The sequence below is a fragment of the Apteryx rowi genome, unplaced genomic scaffold, assembly GCF_003343035.1.
Source record: "Apteryx rowi isolate R43461 unplaced genomic scaffold, aptRow1 scaffold_733, whole genome shotgun sequence".
Taxonomy (NCBI): domain Eukaryota; kingdom Metazoa; phylum Chordata; class Aves; order Apterygiformes; family Apterygidae; genus Apteryx; species Apteryx rowi.
Window position 1 is genome coordinate 257,382 of NW_020451020.1, and position 18,307 is coordinate 275,688.

Genomic DNA, 18,307 nt, shown 5'->3' on the forward strand with positions numbered 1-18,307 from the left:
TTGCTSTACTGGGCTAGAATAAGCTCAAGATTACTGAATTTATCAATTTTGTAATTATTTTATGAACCGGGTGATCAAAGTACTCAGCAGGAGATCCAAAGTAGGGACACTCCCATTTTAACCTTAAAGTTGTCTTCTGAACCTCAGCCTTCAGCACAGGTGACAGGTACACCAGTGACCAACTTCTTGAGTAAAAACAAAGCCGAAACATCAGCTAGTTTTTAAAGGCTGGAGTCGCTATATATTACGGACAGTAAACTGTTAAAGGTGTAATTTTGTGTAAACTAAGCACATCTGTGAAACTGAACACCTTTTGAGGGTATGGGAATAATTTCAGGGTCCTGACTGGTATCATAAGAGAGACGGGTGCATAGCTGCTTAGCCCTGTCCAAAAGGAAGGAGTTCTGGACGTGTGTAATAAAACAACTTTTAGGAAATRAGCAACTTGAGTTCCAATAAACTTTAGAATTTAGGTGCTTAAATCTCTCCCCAAATCTGACCTAGATTTATTTTCTAGGATCTAGATTTGCTTTCTATGCATTCTAATGACCAAATTCCTGGCTCCAATCTCTTGATCTGGGAAATAGTAAATTATCGATAGGCACATTAAAAGGCCAGATGATGTCACATCACTTATTCTTTTGCCAGTTTTAGTGACATAAAATGGAAGCTTGGGTACCCATGTGAAGTTATTTGCCAATGAGACATAAATTCAACTCTTCACATGCATCCTTCTTTTGTGACTAAAAGTTTGAATATATTGCTTCCTCTTTGTGTAAACTGGTGAACTGTTTCATTTTTAAAAATCATTCTCATCACCATTTTCCTCCAGGCAGATGATTCAAAAATAAGTGCTTTTGGAACTGTTGCGCTTAGCATCTGCATGTCCCTCAGAGTGYGTTGCCAGTTGGAAATGGTAATGAGTAGGAGCCATTGAAAAATGAATGCTCAGCATCAAGAGTAGGTTTTTGATAGGATTCAGTTCTTCCTCGCTTAGTCCTAAGCCTCAGCTGTGCAATTTGTTTTTATCTGCAGCAATGGAATTGTTCCATATAGTTACACCTAAGTGTATATACATTAGACTGTATATGCAAAAATATTCAAATTGGCAACAAGTCAAATAGGGTACAGGATGCATATAACTTTTGTTACCAGTGAAGACCATCTAAATACAGATTTGCCTGATACAACCATCACAGAGCCAGCACAGACAAAATGCTCAGTCACTTTTGAAAGTGATTTAATATCTAATTGAACCTTTTTTTTTCTGAAAAAATAATAGACACAACCAATTCGATATCCAAATACTTTAGAGTTGCTGATGCTATTTTGCTGTATTTATTTAGTCTTTGAAGTAATAAGATACGGTATATCTGAAATTTTAGGGTGCTTTTACGATAGCTAAAAGATCCTGTAATGAATAAGTCAGTAGATGTTGCCTAATATAAGTGATAGATCTCTGTCACTGAACATGAGGCAAAATAAACAAATTAATCCTAAGCCCTTCTTAATCTTTCTCATCACAAAGCACCTGGGTACAGTGACAGGCTTTGAAGGTCAGTGAACGCCAGCTCTGTTGTATGCAGGACTGCGAAAAGAAGATAAACCCAACATGCAGGTCCTCCAGCAACAAATGCCTTTATCCATACTCTGATCCTTCACATTGCCCTTCACAAAACTTTTCTCAGGGAAAAGCACCGTTCACTAAGCTTTGAATGGTTTAGGCGTTTTAAGACATTTTGGAATTATCCATCAGTCTAAGTTCCTTGCTAGATCCTGGAGTTAAACAAAAGAAATGTGGATTTTTAAAGATACTGTGAACCCAGTTTGTCTTTCATATTCTCTACACTTGTAATAATACACATATATTTTTTTGAATTGTAGTTTTCAAATTTTCAGAAGTGCTGGACATTCACAATTCCACAGACATCTATTAAAATGCATACTACCCACACTGCACAAGTCTGCAATAGGGCTATTCACTTGCCTGCACAGAAGCACCTTCTGAAAAAAAATTGGAGGAAAAAGGACGAGTTGCCAAATTTCACATTACGTGGTGTTCAAAACACTGATTTGTTCAGGGTACATTATGCAAATACTTCAGTTAGGTAGGTACTTAAGTACTTCTTTAATCTGTCTGTGAATGAGTCCGTGAATGAGTAGAGCCAACACTGAGAAGTCTGAATTATAAGTAATCATCAGTCAAAACCCTTAATAAAAATTGTCCTGTGCTTTAAAAACATATTTGCACTTCTTCCTGTATCACAGCATATTCTCACATTGTAAGCACTGCAGTAACTCAGCACTGAGCCATTTCAACCACATCCKTGCACATTTATAAAGCTTGCTTTTGTTTTCCTGAAAAATTTCTTGCAGGCAGAAACTGTCAGTCTCTGCATAGATGCTTTTTTGCTGTTATGCAAAAAGCATGATGCCACCTCTATATCAAAATTAAGAAAAATGAAGTTAGTTTAGTCCCTGGACTAAATTTATTTTTGGTGAAGGATACATTTGCTGACAAAAATTGTACAAGCCAACTGTTCTTTCCAGCGCACTAAGTGAATCAGCAGAGACAAAAGACCATTCTCTGCTTTCACTGATACTAAATGGGCATGACCAGCTAAAGCTGGACAAGGTGCACATCTTAAATCGTCTGTTTATTGGTTGCTAATTTATTTTCAAGCTATGATCCAAAATAAGATTTATTATTACTGTCTTGTACTATATACATATATTAAAAAAAGGAGTCGATTTTCTTACATGCTGCCAATCAAACGATCATAATGCCATTTAGCACCACTGTGTGGTTAGTACTGTAATAGCTTCCTCTCTGTCTCTCAAAAAAAGGGAAAATAATGTCAGTAAAAAGAGGGAAGAATGCCTGGCTTTAGGGTAGTGCTGCATACAGTTCTTTATAAGAGTAAAAAATATTAGTATATTAGGCATAGAATGAACTTCTCTGTTTAATACAGTATTTTTCAGCAGGAGCTAATCCAGAACGGAGCAACTGATGCTGGCTCAGACCTTAGTTTACAAGCTTGAGCACAGCGTCATTAAAATCTAGGAAAAAACCTGCCTCTAGGCTCGATGTGGCACGGTCCTGTGCTGCTGCACTGCCCTGCCTGAACCTCCCAGCATGGGTCAGTGGAAGCTCAGGGAATTTCTGTACCTATTTTTTTCTGCATCACTCTTGGCTGATCAGGTGACAAAGCTGTATCCACAAAAATCACAGCTTGTGAGGGAGAATATAAAGCATTGCATGGCAAGAAGAAGTAACATTACAAAGTGATGACAAAATAACCGAAACTGGGAGTAAGACGACTGAACCCAGCAGCCTCGCTGAAGTATTGGGAGTATTACTCCCTCATAACCTCAAGGGCCTCTTTCACTTTCACAAAGCCTTTAATTGGAGCAAGCAAGAAGTTTGCTGGCAGCCAAGCTGTCCTGCTCATGGGATGTAGTGCTAGGACATTGCTACACTGTCAGGTCAGGCTGATAGCACCTGTGCACTGCAATAATGAGCCTAAGGCAGGCTCCCGGCGTCCCTCAGCCAGTGTTGCAGAGCTGCTACCTTCCTTTGCGTGCGAGCTGCACCCTGGCGATTCACCCCAGCCCTTTCTTCCCTGTGGGCATGGCCTCTGTCTGCCTATAAACATAATTCAGGGTTGCGTATGAATGAGGAAAGTGCTGGGTAGTTTCACATTTTGAGGAGGCAAAGCAAACATTAAGCCCTTTGGTACAGGCGAAAAGCCATGCCTGCGTGAAGATTATGTGTAATCATAAAGATAATGGTAGCCACTGAAAAGAATTATGAGAGGAATAAGGAAGGGGAGAACTTTAGTCTCTGTTGTATTCAGATGCAGCTTTTTTGTTTGKTTGKTTGGTTTGTTTTGTTTTTTCTGGAACAGTGAAAGGCACCTGCAGAAAGTGCTAAGATATTCCTATGTGATAAATGGAGAAATTTAGCTTTTGGATAGATGTTTACATCCACTTATTCATTTCAAATATTCAGCCTATTATTTTCTTTCTTTAACTGTGCAGTCAGCACTTGATTGGCCATGGGTGGATTAGCTAGGCTGAGAGATTTTTCCAGATTTCCCCTCTCATGTATGCTCCTAGATGGAGCATTAAAGGCCGGGAGCATGTGACATAGCCTGCTGCTTGCAGTAGGCCACGCTCTGCTGGCTGTGATTTAAAAACTGTTCTTCCTCTCTACAGAAATCTGTTTACAATTTTTCTAGTAAATTTAATACTGTGTCTTTACTACATAATGTATACAGCTTACATTATCATGTTCCTGCTTTATCTTACCTTCCTCTTCCTCCACCCTCTCCCATACCTATCTCACTACTTGAAAAACAAACTACTCCCAGTCTTGGAAAAAAGAAACATAACACAGGCACAAGGCTTCGTGTTTTCTCATGTAGGAATATAGACATTTCCTCAGATTTGCTAGGTTAATTCACAGAATCACAGAGCAGTTGGAGTTGGAAGGAACCTCTGGTGATCATGTGGTCCAACCTGCCAGCTCAAGCAGGGTCAGCTAGAGCAGATTGCCCAGAACCATGTCCAGTTGGGTTTGAAAATCTCCAAGGATGGAGACTCTGCAACCTCTCTGGGCAACCTGTTCCAGTGCTCAGTCACCCTCACAGTGAAAACGTGTTTTCTGATGTTCAGATGAAACTGCCTGTTTCAGTTTGTGCCCGTTGCCTCTCCTTCTGTCACTGGGCACCACTGAGAAGAGTCTGGCTCCATCTTCTTTACATCCTCCTCTCAGATATTTATACATCCTGGTAGACACCCCCTGAGATCTGAGCTACAAATTTCCAAGTAAAGCTCTGTGTATGCCTCTCGTCTTGAGAATAATAAGTACCTTTTACTTACAGTGTGCCCCTCTCTACCTCTTGCTCACAAAGAAAATACACATTCAGTCCATTTAATTCTATACTTTTGCTCAAGACAACCTCCCTTGTCCCTCTCCAAACTACTCCTATTTTTTGATACTAATATAAATAGGAATTCCCCCCTAAAGTCATGTACCATGACAGTCCCATCACAAAATGTGGCTCTTCCCCAGATGCAGATGTGGATCATGAATATTTGTATCACTAATGATATTGCTGTATCTGTTAGGTATGGATAAAAAAATCAGAAAATTCTGGAGTTTTCAATCCAGCTTCTTTGTGAAGAAGAAGCTGATAGTATAGTTCTTTTCCCATTCTTTTCATGCTTCTCATCAGAACTCATTATGTCTTACAGCTCATTTTTCTGATTCAGTTATTTAGTTTTTATTAAGGGTATGTATGTATGTTTATATATATAAATATAAATTTAGATACATATATGCCTCTATTTATCAGCATTGCTTCACTTCTATCTTGAATAAAAGGGACACAGCAATATTTCAAAATATATTTATTTCTGAACCAGAGCTGTTTATGTGCTCTCCGAGTCTTACTAAATAAAGCAGTTCATGGTACCTCCTGAGTTGCAAGATAAAGTGATTTGTCATTATGTGTTATTTGATTCTGGGATTTGCAAAATGCCTTTGCTACACACAGCTGTGTACATGCTGATAGTGCTTTACTATGCATCTATATAGAGCAGCTTATATCCACAACACAGAGAAGGCAGATAAGAACTGGTGGAGGGGCTGAGTACATCTATTCTGACACTGGCACTTAGAATATCAATTAGAAATGCTGCTATAATAGCCGAATACTCCATGGTTAATAAAAAGCTCCCTTAGTATTAGCAAAACTGCTGTTTGCTGTGGAAAAAATCCTGAACTTTAATAAAATTGTAGCCTTATTTGAGCCTAACTTTTTGAATATAGTTAATTTTTATAGAAAAAATAAATATTTCTATTGGTTAATTAAAAAAAACTTTATGAAGTCATTCCATATTAAGATCTGATTAACTGAAAGAACCTTCAGTAATCTTACAGATTTTTTTTAAAGAACTGAATACTCTCCCTAACATTCTGCTATGTTTGTACACTTAACAGCACTCAGGATTTTAAAGGAAAATAGGACTGAGCAGCATCAGACATTTACCATGTGGCAGCAAAAAATGTTAAAAAAAAAAAAAAAAAAAAACCTTGGGCAGCTAAAACATTGTGTGGACCACTCATTTCCTTCACAGATCTGAGTAGTATCTGAGTGGTATTCAAAAAGTCATACAAAGAAATGGTATTCCAAGATCTTTAGAACTAAAAAGCCAAAAGGTTTTGTCTGAGAGTCAGGCAGACTTTCAATTTTTCTGTTTTCAGGTGGAATCCAGACATATCAGATGAATGCCAAAATTTGAAACTGTCAATAATTATCTGTATGGCTCAACTGTGCAGAACTGGGCAGACCAGAACTGATCAGGAGACTGTAGTATGGACTCTCCACAAGCACAATGCATTAATACAATACTCTTTAACTCCAAAATATATGTTGCACTTTTTTTTTTTTTGGAAAATCCTAGATTTACTGTTTTGCAACCTTTCTGGCCTTTCCACAAATCTTTCAGCTGCAGTTTAGTCTCACTTATATTAAAAGGTTAACTTCTGCAGTTTTGTGGGAGGTTGTCTCTGCTTTGTTTCTCTGAAGAAGGGTCAGCACTTGCAGCCTGTCTTGTCTTATTTAGAGTGTTATCTGCTCTGTGAATTGACTGCATATTTTTTAACCTCTAGCTGTACTTATCACCACCCCTGTGGAAGGACAGCAAAAGAGAATGGGTTGCCCTGAGTTTACAGTGGGAAAACATTTTCCTTTCTTAGGGTCAAACTAGCCTTTCAAAAGTATACTATAGCATAATACTGCAAAATACTCCCCATAATATGTAGGGGGGGGAGGAGTAATTCAGCTCCATCATCTGGCTTCTAGTTAGCAGTGTTCTAAAATATGCCAGCTTGAGCACACCAATACACAGAATTGGCCAAAATCCTGCTCCTTTCTATGCCTCCCCAAAGAATGACTCCTTTCCCCTTGTATCATGAAAGCCATGTACCAGGCAATGGCCAGGGACCATGATCTGGTACTGCTGTCTTTAAGAGTAACTCAGTGAAAGAGAGCTTGCAAGGACTCTCATATATTTTATGACTCTGAATATATTACAGCTCTTGCCACTAGCACGTTTATCTGCAAATATACTCATGCATCTGATGAGGCAGTCTGAAAAGTTTTAATGCATTTTTAGAGGTGTGAAAGATCCACATAAGACATCAGTTAGAATTACTACTCAGTTGAGAGCTTAGATTTCTCGCTTTCTCTGTCTTAATCTTTATGTCTAGTTTTATCCCTCATAATTACTCAGATTTTTTTCCACTCCAGACTATAAACTCCAGATTTTCTCCCCATAAAATTTTACTTAAAAACGTTACCAGTTTTTAACAATCAGCCAGAGAAGGAGTTGGTGGGCTTTTTTTTTGCAGTACATAATGGTGGACATGAGCGGTATAGAAACTGAAAGGAAAGTATGACAGCAATTTGGGTAGTGGAGCAGCATGTCCATTCATGGGGGGGGGGGGGAAAAACAGCTTAGGGTTTCAGCCACTGCGGCACAAGAACTTCCACATGTTATTCTGTCTGTTTCTTCTTAGTCAAACTGATAAAGCTTGCTCTCAACTTGCTTAAAAACAGTTTGAAACTGCAGACATACCAAAACTGATGTGAAGCTTTCTGGGTGTTCACTTGTACAAATGACAGCTCTCAGGGCTAACAGCCAGAATATGCCACCCCTTGGGATGCTTGCATTTGACGTGAATTGACGTAACCAGCACCAGTAGCTGTAATAGCTTCTTCAGTCTATAGACACAAGGGCCTACCTGGAAGTTTATCTGGGCTTCTTTTTTTTCCATTTTCTTCTTTTAATTATTCTTGCATCAAACTGATCTCAAGACTTCGCAAGCAAACTGAGGGGGAGAAGACAAGTCAAGGTGCAGCTACTCTGTCACCTGGAAGGATGGAAAATTGCACACAGCAGAGCCTTAATGCAATCAAGTGCCTCCATGCCTGGCATGTTTCTGCATGCAGATTTGAGTTTATTGGTTTTCTGCTTTGTGAGGAGATGTTTGTGCATAACAGAGGCAAGCATGTACATATACATGCATTCAAGTCATGTTCCCCAATATGCAGCCTGATGTAACAGATGAACTCTGAATGGGCCCTCACACAATGTGGACCAGCTCAATAGTTACCGTTTGGGTAAGAACTTGAGTGCTGCTGCCAAAATTGTATACAACTGCATACCTTCAGAGGTGGTCTGCAAACACTGACAGCCAGAGATGACACACAGATGCAATAAGTCTCTGGAAATATGTTTTGTTTGCATTCTTTAAAACTAAATGCTTTCCGTCCAGTCATGAAGCTGCAGCTCTTACTGACTTTTACTGGGACTTTTGTGTGTAGAAGAATGGTTGCATGTGATTGTGGGTTGGTTACTAGGTTTTCAAGCCTGAATATTTTCTTGGCATGTAGACTTGAATGTCTAATTTTAAACCCCCAGCTCAGAAAAGACTGGCCATGTAGTCTATTAAAATTATAATGTCTTTCATAAGGATTTAAAACCATTATGCTAGCTGCTCAGCTAATGTAAATCAAGGTAACTCCATTGATTTTAATGGAGCTACTCCTATTTATGCCAGCCAGGCATCTGGCCAATTATGTCCTGTTGTGATAAGGACAGAAAATGGCATAATTTAAATCTATCCTAGCTGTGACAAATGACTGGAAACGCTGTGGTAATGATGGTTAGGAGAAAAAAATGGAGAGATATTAACCTGTTCTTGCTTCTACATGTGTGATCGTGTGCTCCTTTCCAGCTAGCATATCCTTTCCAGTCAGAAAATTTCTAACTTGACAATTATAACCAAAACCACTAGGTGCCAGTATTACCCAGCCATCTGGAAAAGATTGCTTCAGTAACGTTAAAAAAACATGAAAGCCAATGCAGCTAAACCCTTTAACTGAAAATAAAGCTTCTATGTCTTTTCAGCTAAATATGACTGCATTAAGGTTTAAAGCTGATTACTTTAGTACCAAAGACACTTTTGTAACCAAAGACACTAAACTGATCTACATTGACAGAAATCCAGACCAAAACAATCCCATTGCAGAATGCATATCCATCAGAAAGCCAGATGGGTACACAAAAACTGCTCTGCTSTCTTCCAGACTGTATGAATTACACCTGGGATCATAAGGCAGTGTCAAAGTCTATATATGCAACATACATGCTGTTCAAATATGCTGCATGAATAGGATTTCCACTTTAAGATAGCCATTTTACAGGAAAGCATTGGTTCAGATCAGGTTTGAATTCCGATTTCCAGCTACACCTGAAGTTTGGTTTGACCCATTGGTATAAATTGGAGTCTTCATTTGGGCTCATTTCCATCACTGGTATGTTTCTTTGAAAGCTTTCCCTGCTAAAGGAGCACAAATCTTCTGTTTAAGGAATTAGATTAGCTGGACATGACTGATCATAGTGCTGGTGCATGGGAGCTGGGAAAGCAGTTCTCTGGCTAGTCTGCACAGGATTCGTTTGCAAGAGGTGAATCTCACCCATTTAACTTCAGACATCTACAGGGTAGCTGTCTACATCCCTGTCAGTCATCCTGATTGTTTAATGTGGAGAAATAGTCATTTCCTGGGTGTGATTCATCTGGCACATTTCAGACAACCACTTTAGCAGGAGATGAACTGCAGTCTAAAGGTGTCTGTTCCTCTCCAGTGGCTGCAGAAGAAGCTTAGACGATTAGCTCAGGTGCTGGTCTGCACTGAAGACATCTTAAATTATGTCAGATTAATCCTACCAAACTGATTTTGCACTGTTAATTTTTAGTCAAATCTGATATTTTGCTTTTGCTCTTTTTACAGCCATTAGACTTTGAAACAAAAAAGGCATACACCTTTAAAGTCGAGGCCTCCAACCTCCATCTTGACCATCGATTTCACTCTGTGGGTCCATTCAAAGACACTGCCACTGTGAAAATAAATGTGTTGGACATGGATGAACCGCCAGTTTTCAGCAAGCCTATGTACACAATGGAGGTTTATGAGGATACTCCTGTGGGGACCATTATAGGTGCAGTGACAGCACAAGACCTTGATGCTGGCAGCAGTTCTGTAAGGTGAGAAAGCTTTTCTTCCGTCAGTAACTCTCACATGACCCAAACTGCTGCTGACAGTGAATGTAGGCAGTAAAGAGCTTGGTAAAAAGATATAAAATGTTCCAAATTGGTCACCATAATGGATAGTTGTTGCTCTGAAAAAATATTGAAAAGAGATGCTAGTTTAGGTGGTTGTTTGGCAAAATACATTAAGTGCTGACAGCTTCATACCATAAAGAGGATCATATAAGTTATCATACACTGACATGACTTCAGAGAATATGAGATGAGATTGAGGAAATACTGTTCTGTCTGGGGCCTCCATGAAAAGCTGTTATGAAGTACAAGAGTGAAAAGGGAGATTGTACATGCTACATCTCTATTACACATCACTGGGTGACAGTAAGTGCTGCCCCTTTCACACAAACTGCTCACTCTTCATATATGGCAAATAACAAATGCTGTAATAAATAATTGCTATATCTGTGTCGGCTAAGACTGTGGAGATATGATTGCTGACCAACACTGCTGTGTTCAGCAGACTCCAGGAGAAGTCTTGAATGTAAACCTGTGCCAGCAAAACCTCCCATTTTCTGGTATAGCTTATTTTTCTGAAATAAAGGGGGAGAACAATTGTTATACAAATGTAATGTATTGTTTTTGCTGACGTATTTCCAGCAACATTAGAAAAAAGTGAACCAGACTTATGTACCAATAAAGAAGCTCCTGTGCAGACTTAGTGTAAGATGTAGGGCATCATTACACGTACCTCCAGTACCAATCCAGGCTGGATCTAGCTGACTTCAGGAAATATTTTTAGTTCCAGACTTTCATGAACAATATTTGAGACAGAATAGAAGTAGTTAATCTTTAAATATAAACGTTTATCAAATGGAAATATGATGGAACAGTAAAATGTCACTAGTGCCTACGCAGTCATGCATATAATCACTCAGAGTATGTATTCCAAATGAATTAATTCATTATAAAATTGATTTGGATTTTTTAATATAATCCATGTTTATTAACTATGTCTGTTCGGACTCAGCATTGGTATTCTCAAAATGTACAATAAAGTCGTTAGATGCTATGTTGTAATCATATTCAAAAATTTAATATGCAACAGACAGTGAGTGTCTAGCTCCTATTTCACCAGTGGAATTCACTGTTAATTATTGCTTAATCCTATTACTAGTGTTGTTTGTTACATTTTTTTAAAATATATCCTTCATTATTTTCTAATACAAGAATATATTTGACCATGAATCTGTGACACATTCCTTCCCAGACAGGATCAAAACATTCAGTAACAAAGACTAAAACAGGAACCTTTTTCCTTGGTGGGGAGACTATGAACATAGCCCCCCTGAAGTCAATATTATGTTGAAAACTATATTGTGACCAGATAACAAGCCCCTTAATCATATTGCTGAGCCATTTCTCCTATGACAGCAGAGTCATTTGAATGTATAACCTCTCCTCAGTGAGGATTTATATTTCACAAACTATCCTAGGAGACTAGGATATCCTGCATCTAGACAGGAAAATCCCCCATTTCAACATGAAGGTGTCTCCATACAGAGTTCGCTGTAATACTGAATTTTAAGCTGTTTTGAGGTGTTTGTGTCGACCTTTCTTTAACCCTGAAATCATCATTTGGGTATTTAAATGGCCACCTACACATTCAGTTCAAAAGATCAGCAATACGATTTAGACCATTGACTGGGAAACTTCTCTTACAAGCTGTATCTGTACACTGATTTATAAAATACCATTACATTTTAGCCTCACTACTCAATTTGCTGACCATGAACACTGCAGAACCACAGAAGCGCTCCCTGGGTCATTTTTAAGGAACTGCAGCCAGTTCATGTGCAGGGGAAGACATGGACTATGTCCTAGTACAGGAGTGCTCTCAGAGGGATGCATTCCCACCCAGAAGTCAGCCACACATTGAATTCAATCGGCTTTGGAGGGTGGTACAGGTACTTTAAGGACAAGGATGGGTTCCAGTAAGCAAGCTGATGTGCTGAGAAGATTAAGTTGGAAATCTGTCTGTACAGCTGTAACCCTTCTCGTGGTCTGGTTTTGAACGATGTTTCAGTCCTGAAATCTCATCGTTAGCTCACCTCATTTAAACTGATGACAGATTTGATATTGCATACTCAGTTTGGTCTCCAGCTCTTTGAATTCAATGATAAGATTCTTACTTAACTGAGCTCTGATCAAGCTGCTATGCCCTGGAAGCATGTATTCAGGTGCTGACTAGTCCAAGTGAAAAAAAAGGAAGTATATGCAATTGTTAATTACTGATGTAGTGTTCAGTATTCCATGAGTTTTATATCCTTTAACTGAGACTGAAAGTCAGTGAACAGAAGTTAGAAAAGCATAAATTAGTGGAAAGAGCTGTATGTGATTACAACTTGCAAATGTATCTTACAGCAATTATGCTCTTTCAGCTGTTTAAATTCTAGATTGTCTCATAGATGTAAATAATGGCTCCATCAATTTCATCATATTTTAAAGAAGGAGTCTGATCATCTTCCAGCTAAATAGGCCCTTTAATAGTCATGGAAAAGCAAGTAATGTTCTTTGAGACAACAGCCGATACAATTTGCTGGGTGGCACAGTTTGAAATGTTTTTTTCTAGAGCAGTTTGGCCATTTTGATGCCCATTACACCAACAACAAAATCAGCAATCTGCTAAAACAATAGAGACTGGGATAGAAGACAAATCTGCACTGTATGCAACAGAAGGCAAAACTCTGGAGAACAAAGCAGTCTGAAACAGCTCACATTAAAGGAAGCAGCACTAGTTAACTCTGTTATGCTAGACATAGCAGGAAGGGGGAGATAACAGCTAAGAGTGGAGGCTGGATTCAGATGCTTGGAAAAAGAAAAATATATCACTGGAAGCCATTAAAAATGCTGCAGTTTATATTCTTTTTCTCTTTTCTCCTACATCTGGAACTAAGTTCCTTGAGAAATCAGGAATTTTTAAAAGTTTGTTTTGTGGGATGATACTTGACAGAGATGTGGAAATGAAGGGGCACAGAGTGCACATTCAGTAAAAAAGGGGAAATTAAACACAAGGAGAAAAGGGGCTGCAGGTATTCAACACCCGCAAGGGTGACTGGTTTTGAAGCTGTTTTGGAACATTACCCCAGTGCACCTGATTTTCAAACTGTGCTAAATCTAGAGTTTATGTCTCTTAGGAGAGCTATTCTGTCCGTTCCTATTTTCTTCATAGTGCTGCAGGAGATGTTCAGCATAAATGTTAAACTGTGGTCCTATGTACTTTGTGGCCATTAAAAATCCCAAAGCACTTCTGAAAGGAGCAACGATCTCATGTTCTTCTCAGACACCTCTAGTTTATGATGGTTGCAAGCCATGTAGGAGAAACAAGCACCTGTACTTTAGTGTTCATGACAATGTATATAATTTATAAATACCAAAATATTTTTACTGAAAGTTCATCACTTCTGGTGCAAGGTATTTTACAGCTTTTTCAGAATCACTCTTACACCTGTCCATACTTTATGAAAGTTAGGGCAGTGCTATCTAAATAACAAGAAAGAAAATGTAAATGGCAAGGCTGAATTATCGCCAATGATTCCTTGAAAAGTAAGGTTTATCTAACACTGTGTGAAGTTAAACAACTTTTTCACTGGTGCCTTAGAAGCTGTCAGATTTCCTAGGAGATGATCGTATGGCATAAAGCATGAAAGGATTTTTGCCGCTGATGTGAACTGCAGATCTGACTCCTATTACAATGAGTTTCTTGTTCAATGCCACAACACTGCCCTTCAGATCTCCCCTGCTTGACTCAGGAGCTTTACCTTATGAACCACAAGAACCGCTCAAAGCAGGAAAGCTGTGGGGACTGCACATTATCCTGTCCAAGTCTAGAGCCATAAAACCGTGATATTAAAAACACAAAAATTCATGTGTACCAGTCACAGGTCAAGCCTTCCCTCAGTATCTTGGGGACAAGTCTGTATTCCCTGCATGAGGTTCCAAAGGAGCAGCCTTATTTATTTGCTGAACTAGTTCACTGTAGTCCAGAAATCTTTATGGATAGTGTTTTGCAATGTACAGGCACCAACAAGATGAATTAAAGTTACCTATGTAATAAGAAAGTGCTTGACCTTCCAATCCTATAATTCTTCTTGATGTGTTTATGTTTGTGTACAATTTTTTAATTTTCTTTTTCTACAAAAAGAAAAATCCCATGCTGTGATGTCAACACGTAAGTCACAGATTATCAGAAAGATTGGGACCTTTAGTTCCAGCACCCTAAGCCTCTTCATTTAATAACAGAGCAAGTGATTTTTCTCTGTGGTATCACATTAGCAGGGGATGAGATGCTTTGCCAGTAGGTTTTGCAGACGGGAAAAGATGGTGGAACACAGGAATTTGGGGTTCGTTTTCATTTGCTTTAGCGAGCTATACAGACTCTTTGCACTATTCCTGCCTGTTTGTCTCTGTCCCAGTTCTAACTCCATGCTATCCTTTGCTTTTTATTGAGGTCCCAGTCTCCCCAACTACTTTTAAGACCTCTGTGTCAAGTTCCAACTCATCCAGTCCAACCAGTTCAAAGTCCTGCACTGATACCTTTCAGCTCCTGCTCCAGACCCCTTGCTATTATTTGCAGTCCTCCTACTAATCCACATGTGAGGCTGTTTTCTTATATCCCCTAAGCTTAGGCAGTCTAATACCAGTCTCCTATTTCTCTGTCCATTTTTCTCTCTCCTCTAGCTGTTTCTCTGCTGTTCGTCCTGAACCACATCCCACCTCTTCATTAGTTTCCAGCGCTACTGCCTTCCTTTCTTCTGCTGATGACAAGGGCTTCTTTTTTGATCTCAGTGGCTTGAAGCATTTTTTTCTCTTTGCTCCAGTTACTTTGATCTGGTTTCTGGAACTCTAGAAACTGGATATCTATTCCAATGTTTTCTCTGAATACCAAGGGATATATTTGGCTGATACATTTGCTCCTCCCCCACCAGCCTCATTAGTTTCCCATCTCATTTGGCTCAGTGAACACTCAGCTACTGTATCCACAACCACATCCTGTTTCTACCTGTGCATCTACTCACCATCCAGCAATGCTGGAAAAGATATAAGGCAACAAACTCCTACTTCCTCCCCCTCTTTCCCTCAGGGTTCCTGCCTCCTCCTCTGTTTTCTTCTCTAGCTTCCAGACTTTGTCTTCATGACCTCAGGCAATCACATGCTCTGCTCTATAGTCCTCTGCTCATAAACTGATCCCCGCGTGACTTCATGTACAGACCTGCTGTTCTGTAGGTTTGCCTGAGATGGCTTCCTCCTCAGCAGCTGTTTGGTTTTAAGGTGACTGCTCTTCAAACACAAGACAGACAAAATCTGCATCTTCTCGGTTTGAACTGTCCTTCAAAAACACTGTTTTATTGCAGCATAATAAATTACTGCTTTATAGCAGAATGACAGCAACTGACTGTTTATCTGTGCTTTACCTGTTGCAACTGTCAAGCAAGATGTGTCTAACAAATTATTACTGTGATCCCCTTCATGGTTTAAGTTAATATGCTTTACTTCAAATATGCAATGGATTAGGTACACACAAGCAGAGAGTTAGCACAGCTCAGCTGACAAGAAGTAACTCATTCAGTTATGTTAATTCAAGCACTATGAATTCAACTCAATCAATGAATTAATTCAAGCACTACCTCCATGCCAGTGATCAGCTTGAAGGTGCTACAGGTAGCCATTACAAGAAAAGTGCAGCTTTGTCTCTATGCACTTAAGACTAAAGTGAAGACAACCCTCTTCACTGGGGATGGTAAATGTGATGCCACTTACCAGAACTGTAACTGATGCTGCAGCATGTTCACTGGGAACAGACGTTTCAGAGGCTTTAGCTGAAAAGCCCTGCTTTGTCCTTGTGGAGTGTGTGCAGATGATTTTTCAGTCTGCATGGGTTCTCACAGGACTGGCAGGAGCATGGAACAAAAGCAAATATTCTCTGGCATAAGTCAGAAAGCCTGAGCTAGAGGAAAGCTGGATATTTCCAGAGAAAAGTTTGGTATGATTCTCTTTACAGGCATATGTTTTTTTCCTAGATTTACTCCTGGAAACAGTTGCATTATTTTTGTGTGAAATGCTAAAAAAACAGGTACTTGAAATTATCCTTCCCAAGTCCAGTAAAGTCAAAAGCAACTGAAGACAAGGTTTTAAACTGAGAAAGACCTGTACCTTTATTTATAGTCAATAATACAGTTATTCCTCAAATTACTGATGTTTCTGAACAACAGTAAGTAATCCTCAGTTGGTGTATGCAACCATATAAACCTATAAAATATCAGTCAGGAGTTTGACATTAAAATTATGTGCAAAACCAAGAAGTTCAGGGACTACTCCTTTCAGTGAATGCCTTGTTTGTGAGGGAAGTGGATGCTGAAATCAAGAAGATTGCATTCAGCTCCAAGGCAGAAGAGAAGAACTTGGCAGGGAAAGCTTTTAAATTAATGAGACTAGCTAAGAAGCCAGAGTGAAGGGAAAGGAGCAATATGACCATAATAGTTCTAGTTTACTTCACAGCAGCCTATTATAAGTGTACCACCTGGTGATGTGATTTTGCGAAGCGGGCAGAGGCACACACTGTCATCTTACTTTAGCTCAAATAATAGTCTTCCTGATTTTAGATCAAGGGCTCTTATTCCAAATTTCTGCAGCAATGGATTTCACAAGCAATTCTAAAAAGCACGGTGAGATTAAAACAGAGGTTTAACGGTTGCAGACGTACCACCTCAAGCTGTGAACCTCTCATGGCTTGACACTAAGAGAATTATGAAGGGCCAAACTTAAACCAATTTCTAAGGAAAACTTATATGATACTGTTAGGTGGTTATTCTGCAAAGTGGTTCACAAAGTCAAAACTGAAACCATGCTTCTTAGTATAAAGTTAAGGTTCAAGCATTTGTAATTGAAGATTTTTTGTCCCTTTCCACAAGAATAGCTGTTTTAACCTTTGCAACTTAGTCAGATACTAATTTCTTTCAATCTAAATTTCTCCTTTAGCACTATTTGGAGACATCAGCTCTAATTTAAGGAAATTAAAATGTCCTAAAGTGTTCAAGGTTGTCATTCTTTATGTTTAAATAATCCTTGCATTTGGGCTAGAGATTCTTATATATTTGGTCATTTACTCACTTGCAGGCTCCTTAGTTTAAGCCACAGTTTTTTTGACAGACGCATAGATTTTGGGAGTTATGTGTTTGGAAACTTCAGTCATATCCTGATTGTAGATGCAGACAGGTCTCAGATATTTCCATCTAAGCTGGAAAGGTGAGTGTGGCAAATCATGGTACCGAATCATCTAAGATGGCTGAAAGAGGAGCAAAGTAACTAAATACAATGCTGATGTTCAGTATGGGCAAATAGGAAAGAAAAACATTAATGATACTGATGATAGCATTTATGTAAATATTAAATCTTCGGTTTTATAATACCAGATTAGTTTAGGCAGTAAGTCTCAAAAAGTTACATTGTGAAGAAGACACAGCACTGAAATTCCGCCTCATGTAGGAGAGAAGAAGAATCAGTTTTAGGGGCAAGTGATGGGACCCGACTTGGCTCAGTTCAGGTCACCAATGTGCAAGTGAGAGTAGGGAGGTGCTTATCCAGGAGCTTCTGCCTGGGGCCTTCATGAAATTCATAAAACCTTTGAAAAGGTGATTCCATACTAATATTGTTCGATTTAAATTCTGGGTTTCTTCATATGAGCTGAGGACTGAGGAGGAGAAAGGGAAAAGGAAAATTCAGCAGCTCCTACAATGTCAGAGCTGTTTTGAATAGTCCTTTAATTTGTGATCGCTTCATCTGACCTGGTTAGAACCAGAAATGCAGCCTCAACTTCCTGATGTCACTGAACGTTTCTTCTTGCAAACCCAGTCAACAGACCAAGTCAGTCACAGAATCACAGAATCACAGAATCACTGAGGTTGGAAGGGACCTCTGGAGATCATCTAGTCCAACCCCCCTGCTCAAGCAGGGTCACCTAGAGCACATTGCACAGGATTGCATCCAGGCGCGTTTTGAAGATCTCCAGAGAAGGAGACTCCACAACCTCTCCGGGCAACTTGTTCCAGTGCTCTGTCACCCTCACAGTGAAGAAGTTTTTTCTCATATTCAGATGGACGTGTCTGTGTTTCAGTTTGTGCCCGTTGCCTC

General features: G+C 39.3%; 1 protein-coding gene across 2 annotated transcripts in view; it reads left to right on the top strand.

Moving 5' to 3' along the window:
* Positions 1–18,307, top strand: part of CDH12 (cadherin 12) — a 164,203-nt gene that overhangs the window by 112,720 nt on the left and 33,176 nt on the right. For both annotated transcript variants that reach the window (XM_026087798.1, XM_026087799.1), the window contains one exon: positions 9,867–10,120. In XM_026087798.1, coding sequence (XP_025943583.1) covers positions 9,867–10,120 — 254 coding nt within the window. The remainder of the gene's footprint in view (positions 1–9,866; positions 10,121–18,307) is intronic.